Source organism: Anomaloglossus baeobatrachus, chromosome 8 (assembly GCF_048569485.1).
Source record: "Anomaloglossus baeobatrachus isolate aAnoBae1 chromosome 8, aAnoBae1.hap1, whole genome shotgun sequence".
NCBI lineage: Eukaryota > Metazoa > Chordata > Amphibia > Anura > Aromobatidae > Anomaloglossus > Anomaloglossus baeobatrachus.
In genome coordinates, this window is record NC_134360.1 from 22,206,345 (window position 1) to 22,213,716 (window position 7,372).

Sequence of the window (7,372 nt, forward strand, 5' to 3'; positions counted from 1 at the left end):
CTGGAGCCTAAGAGAGTTTGAAAATGTGCTCGCTCCGAAATCAGAAGATTAGTTCTAGAGTTCGTATAAATAGATTTGCAAGACTCATGTGAGTAATCTGTGGCCCCTGGATGGCGGAGCCTGAGCATCTTGATTAGTCAGCCTGGCATGACGTCAGGCTGCAACAATGGCATTTTACCAGGCCGGTTAATTAAAAGTAGAGCTGCAGATTCTCAGGGCTTCAATTAGGGAGCAGGTTCTAAGGGCTCTAAGTAAGGAGGAGGTTCTCAAGGCTCTGATTAGAGAGGAGGTTCTCAAGGCTCTGATTAGAGAGGAGGTCCTCAAGGCTCTAATTAGAGAGGAGGTTCTCAAGGCTCTGATTAGAGAGGAGGTTCTCAAGGCTTCAATTAGGGAGGAGGTTCTCATATCTCTGATTAAAGAGGAGGTTCTCAGGGATCTGATTAAAGAGGAGGTTCTCAGGGCTCCAGTTAGAGAGGAGATTCTCAGGGTTCCAGTTAGAGAGGAGGTTCTCAGAGCTCTGATTAGAGAGGAGGTTCTCAGGGCTCTGATTAGAGAGGAGGTTCTCAGGGCTCCAATTAGAAAAGAGGTTCTCAGGACTCCGATTAGAGAGGGAGTTCTCAGGGCTCTAATTAGTGAGGGGAATCTCAGGGCTCTGATTTGAGAGGAGGTTCTCAGGGCTCCGATTAGAGAGAGAGTTCTCAGGGCTCTAATTAGTGAGAGGAATCTCAGGGCTCTGATTTGAGAGGAGGTTCTCAGGGCTCCGATTAGAAAGGGGATTGTCAGGGCACGATTAGAGAGGAGGTTCTCAGAGCTCAGATTAGAAAGGAGGTTCTCAGGGCTCTGATTACAGAGGACGTTCTCTGATTACAGAGGAAGTTTGATTAGAGAGGGGATTCTTATGGCTCCAATTAGAGAGGGGATTCTCAGGGCTCCAATTAGAGAGAAGGTTCTCAGGCCTTCAATTAGGGAAGAGGGTCTCATGTCTCCGATTAGAGAGGAGGCTCTAGGGATCTCATTAGACTGGAGGTTCTCAGGGCTCTGATTAGAGAGGAGGTTCTCAGGGCTCCGATTAGAGAGGAGGTTCTCAGGGCTCCGATTAGAGAGGAGGTTCTCAGGGCTCTAATTAGAATGGGAGTACTCATGGCTCAAATTAGACAGAAGGTTCTCAGGGATCCGATTAGAGAGGTGTTCTCAGGGCTCCAATTAGAGACGGAATTCTCAGGGCTCTAATTAGAGAGGAGGTTGTCAGGGCTACGCTTAGAGAGGAGGTTCTCATAATTCCGATTAGAGAGGGAAGTTCTCAGGGCTCCGATTAGAGAGGAAGTTCTCAGGGCTCCGATTAGAGGGGGAAGTTCTCAGGGCTCTGATTAGAGAGGAGGTTCTCATAACTCCAAGTAGGGACGGAAGCTCTCAGGGCTCTGATTAGAGAGGAGGTTCTCAGGGCTCTGATTAGAGAGGAGGTTCTCAGGGCTCCGATTAGAGAGGAGGTTCTCATAACTCCGATTAGAGAGGGAAGTTCTCAGGGCTCTTATTAGAGAGTAGGTTCTCATGGTTCCGATTACAGAGTAGGTTCTCAGGGCTCTGATTAGAGAGTAGGTTCTCATGGTTCCGATTACAGAGTAGGTTCTCAGGGCTCTGATTAGAGAGGAGGTTCTCAGGGCTCTGATTAGAGAGGAGGTTCTCAGGGCTCGCATTCCACAGCCAAAGAATATTAACATGGCTGATGGACCAGGTCTTCCGAATCAATTTGCACTGATTTGGTAATCAGAACCATTATGTAAAATGCGTTAGGGCCCCGACTCATCCAGTTATACTGGCAATAATGGCGCTCTGTTATACGTGTGATTATTTTTACTAGATGCTTCTAAATTTGAAGCAATTACCAGTTCCACAAAGGAAGGATTTTGCATGTGTGATTTTTTGCATCTGACCGATTTCACAGCTTTCGGCAATCTCAGACTCCAATGGGCGCCTTTTAAGTAAGCAACACTTTCCTCTGTTTTTGCTTTCTTAGCGGTAAATATACTATACACCTTTCGTTCTGCTGACAGACAGTCATCTATTAGTGTTACCTGGAGGACTCAAGTGTCTGGTAAACTACAAAGTCAGGGGTGCCGGTGTGAATCGACGTACTTAGCACGTTACTAAATATGGGAACGACTGACTCTAGAACTTGATAACAATGTGCTGCGCGAAGGGAGAGACTGAGCACCTGGGTCTCACACCTTCCTACAGTAGAGGTGGATGTAGATGCCGGTAATGAGGTATATGAGTCATTAGAAACGTTCAATAGAAATGAACCAGATTAGTGATGCATCGGAAAATCCAGTATTGCACTTTCAGATAAACAACATATCACACCATCAGTTTACATTCATAGTTATCTTGCTGGAAATGCAACTGCAATAGATAAAAAAATGTAAAATAATTGACGGTATTGTATACAGTATATGATGTACAATTTATTTCAGTGCTATTACGAAGGATCAATAGAGATCAGCCATGCATTGCCCATTGGTGCCACTAGCCAGAGATTTAATTTCGAGGGTTGCACAGGTAGCATTCGCACCCAAGTCCTGGGTCCTAAGTGAGTCAACGGTTCCTGTGCCGCGTAAGAGGATACTAGTATCGTAAATGGTAAGGTGGGTCTAGCAGCTTTAGCTACACTTCTCGTATTAACCTGTGGAAGGGCATGAATTGGTAATATAATGACGTAATATGGAAGAAAGGGTATTATCGTAGGGGAATATGTGATAATTTCAAGATTGGTAGGGGTCCAAACTTTAGGATCCCCATCGATCTTGAGACTGGTGCACCTTTACCCCCTTTAGAATACATCCAGTTCAACACTCCTTTCATTCCTTATGGAAGTGTTAGGGAAAGCCAAATGTAGCACTTAGGCAGTGCCATAGATAGTCAATGGAGCTTTGGTCGTGTATGTGCCATGCCGCTCCTTCCTAATGGGGGTAAAAGTGACTTTTTCTGGTTACGGGATGGGATCCCACTGGTTGGACCGTTACTAATCTAGAAGTTATCACTTATCGTGTGGTTTCTGCCTAAACGTATACCCTACTGATGGGACATTCTTGATACTCGGTCCACCAGATCTTAGTACAATGCTTGCAATTATGGCTTTGGAAATGACTATGGCTAGAGAAGAACCCCCACCATATCTATCTACTATGTATGTAGGTGATCTTATGGGCTCTTTCGGTCATCTAAAAATTTCAATGGGTTGTCCACTGATAGAGATGAGCGGTTCCGTGGAGGTTCGGTTTGCCGGCAGCAAACGAGCCGAGCTTCCACTGGTTCGATGTTTACCCAAACCCCGAGCAAGTCACTGATTTGCAGTTTTGAGTCTCCGTCCACATACAGCCAGCAATAAGCAGATCACTTCTGGTGGAGGGTGGGCGGGCTTTTATTAAACATTTTTGGAGGGTCGCACGCTACATCTAATCATGCTGATGTTACCCCCAATGTGAGCCATTCAATCAATGCAAGTGCAAGAAAAGTATCTGAACTCCCAACCTATACCTTGATTTGTTAAGTTGGTGTTTGGCTCGAAAACCAAACCTCAGGTTCACTCATCTTTATCCACTGGAAGTGATCATTCCAGTCCAGTTCTTTGCACCAGAGATCCATAGCTGTCAAGCGGCTCTCATCTCTGGATCAAAGTTGGACAACTCAAGGGGATGTCTCCTTTTATGACTTCTGTGTGCCCTTTATGACCCAACCTCTTTAAAGAAAAATGGTCTTGGAGAAATAGGCATCGATTGGTTGGGGTTCAGACAAGAATCTGCCCTAAACAGGGCTTCATTAATGGTTGTAGAAAATAGGAGCCCAACTTGGGCCATAATTGTTGGGAGAGCTGGAAGGAAATATCTCTATGTTCCCGATACCAGTAAGACCTCTACGATGGTTAAAGCTTGGGTAAAAAAATGTATCTCAATATGAAAGCTTTATGAACACAGGATCTCATTCAGGAGATCCAGCCAATGTATGTAGTCTTGCAGGCAATGGTAGGTTCTTCCTTCTAGTTGGCTTTGCATAACCCTTTATTTTATCATTCCTCTGAGGAAGCCCAGTCGTGGTTGGTCCAGTCTCCTGAGATACTACATTATTTGCAAGCATGGAGAAACCGAACATTCTGGGTGGCCGAGGTTTGTAAGCAACCTGATAACCGCAGACTAAAGAATATATTATGGGCTAAGCAATAAAAAATAAATTTGCTGAAATCTCCAAAACTCTTTAGAACTGATTGGGCTTTTATTTCACTTGGATTTAATGATACAAAGCAATGCATGACTGATCTCCCTGAGATAAAAAATATCTCAACTTCTTGGAGAAAAGAAGACATGAGATAGAAGTAACAATCTTAGCTATTACGCACCACCCCTATATGTATACTTACAGAACTGTGATATTGGCGCATCAAGCTGCGGTACATTTCCTCCCTTGGCGTTAAGTTTCTGAACCTGAGTCGGCGGCACAGGTTTGTGTGATTGACCGGTTGCTCTGTACATTGCTTGGACCCACAAAATTCTGTCTTGTTCATCGTCGCTTGCGAAGATCACTGTATCTCCTTCTTTGACTGCATTGAAGAATGATCGGCCACCCTCTAAGCCTGCCAAAATATTACAGAGCCTCCAGGTAAAACTTGTAGAGATACTCGATACACAAGATTCAGAATCCACGCTCAAAGAATATGTGAATATTTGGTACTTTGGGCATGAAGTTGATCCAATGGCAGGAGGTTTGTGAGAGGTCCTCCATCATCTCATGGAGCCCCTGTCTTAAAATATTGTCTCTCAACCCAATGAACCAGTCTACCATTTCTGTACTTACCTGGCTGTGGATCTGTGTAGTCCACTGTGTACCCATCTAGTTGAAGGAGCTCCTGTGGTTCTGCTTTTTTCTCTCTGTAACTGCACATGGCGAATGTGTATTGGCTGACCTGGAAACCAACATACGATCGTTATTCTACTAAAAATACAGGAGCAAAACGTGAAAGCAAGAAAGCTTTGCCCAGATATGCCTTAAAGAGGACCACCACCAGGATTTTCCTATATAAACTAAAGCCAGTGCTATACTGGCGCTATCAGGCTGATTCTATACATACCTTTAGTTGTGAGATCGGATGTATAGTTTCTGAAATACAGGCAAGTAAATTTGTGAAAAGAACTGTTATTTGATTGATAGGTGCTGCAGAATATCTAATAGGTGGGTCAGGTTTTGCTAGTTATTCCCGCCCCTGTCTGCCTGCCTGTCCTTCCTCCCTTTCTCCTCCTCCTGTAATAACAGAGACAGGGGGAGGAAGGACAGGCAGCAGACAGGGACGAGAATAAAGAACAAAACCCGGCCAACTATTAGATATTCTGTTGCACCTATCAATCAAATAACAGCGCATTTCACAAACTTTACTTGCCTGTATTTCAGAAACTATACATCCGATCTCACAACTAAAGGTATGTATAGAATCAGCATGATAGTGCCAGTATAGTACTGGCTTTAGTTTATATATGATAATCGTGGTGGTTGGTCCTCTTTAATCCAGGGGTCCAGCAAATGGGAATTTAAACAAAATTAAAGGGTTTGTGGCTTCCATTAAATAATTGGATCAGAGAGGTCAAAGATGAATTCTCTCATTGAAGGACACGTCATTGATTTCACCATGCCATTTTTTTTTGCCATTTTCCTGTGGGGGCGGAGAAGGGAAATGCAGCACTAACTGTTGGGATTGAAGCAGATTACAGCTGATTGCCTTGAAAGTTAGAAGAGTTCCAAAAATACTAACACACTGATATCAAAAAGTTATCGTGAAAGCGCACGATCCAATTGAGGTTAATTGCTTACTCCACCTCGACGATCGTTTCGCCCCTGGGCTTCTTCCATGCATATTTATGCTCATATACTATTTAATATATAATCTATATACATCTATTGGGGTCTTCGCAGCTTGTACAATTTTGAATATACCGACTGGTATGCATTCTTGTCCCTCATGGAAGTGTTCATGTTTGATGGCTATATTCTGTGTAATTTTTCTTAAAATATCTTTATTAAAATATATTTGCATGAATCTCTTGTCTCCATTGTTCTATTTAATGATGGTTTGTTGAATAAATTGATAATGAAGTGTCATGCCTATAAGCTGTCTCGGACTATTGTAATATAAAATAAAAATTGTATGAGTCCAGCTAAAGGATGGCGAAGATCACAATCCTGAGTGCATTCAATCTCCTCTCACCCAGCCTAATGGCTGCAGCTTGTACTCTGCAGTGTGAGGTCTCAGCAGCAGCAGGGAGGAGGGACACTGAGGACGTCAGTCAGGTAGGATGGGTGCAAATTGTCAAAAGCAGGGAGGAGGGACTGTCAGTCAGACAGGATGGGTAGAGATTTAGCAACAGCAGGGAGGAGGGACACTGAGGAACTGTCAGTCAGGCAAGATGGGTGGAGATTTAGCAACAGCAAGGACGAGAGACACTCAGGAGCTATCAGTCAGGAAGGGTGGGGGGAGATTCAGCAACAGCAGGGAAGAGGGGCACTGAGGAACTGTCAGGCAGGCAAGATGGGTGGAGATTTAGCAACAGCAAGGACGAGAGACACTGAGGAGCTATCAGTCAGGAAGGGTGGGGGGAGATTCAGCAACAGCAGGGAAGAGGGGCACTGAGGAACTGTCAGGCAGGCAAGATGGGTGGCGATTTATCAACAGCAGGGAAGAGGGGCACTGAGGAGCTGTCATGCAGGCAAGATGGGTGGCGATTTATCAACAGCAGGGAAGAGGGACACTGAGGAACTGTCAGTCAGGCAAGATGGGTGGAGATTTAGCAACAGCAGGGAGGAGGGACACTGAGGAACTGTCAGTCAGGCAAGATGGGTGGAGATTTAGCAACAGCAGGGAAGAGGGGCACTGAGAAACTGTCAGGCAGGCAAGATGGGTGGTGATTTATCAACAGCAGGGAAGAGGGACACTGAGGAACTGTCAGTCAGGCAAGATGGGTGGAGATTTATCAACAGCAGGGAAGAGGGACACTGAGGAGCTGTCATGCAGGCAAGATGGGTGGAGATTTATCAACAGCAGGGAAGAGGGACACTGAGGAACTGTCAGTCAGGCAAGATGGGTGGAGATTTATCAACAGCAGGGAAGAGGGACACTGAGGAGCTGTCATGCAGGCAAGATGGGTGGAGATTTATCAACAGCAGGGAAGAGGGACACTGAGGAACTGTCAGTCAGGCAAGATGGGTGGAGATTTAGCAACAGCAGGGAAGAGGGACACTGAGGAACTGTCAGTCAGGCAAGATGGGTGGAGATTTAGCAACAGCAGGGAAGAGGGACACTGAGGAGCTGTCAGTCAGGCAAGATGGGTGGAGA

At 45.1% G+C, this 7,372-nt stretch overlaps 1 protein-coding gene across 10 annotated transcripts in view; it reads right to left on the reverse strand.

Annotated features, from left to right (window-relative positions):
* Positions 1-7,372, reverse strand: part of CADPS (calcium dependent secretion activator) — a 657,127-nt gene that overhangs the window by 253,173 nt on the left and 396,582 nt on the right. For all 10 annotated transcript variants that reach the window (XM_075321362.1, XM_075321365.1, XM_075321364.1 and 7 more), the window contains exons 10-11: positions 4,846-4,954; positions 4,412-4,624 (exon numbers count right to left, since the gene is read on the reverse strand). In XM_075321362.1, the coding sequence (XP_075177477.1) occupies positions 4,412-4,624; positions 4,846-4,954 (322 nt within the window). The remainder of the gene's footprint in view (positions 1-4,411; positions 4,625-4,845; positions 4,955-7,372) is intronic.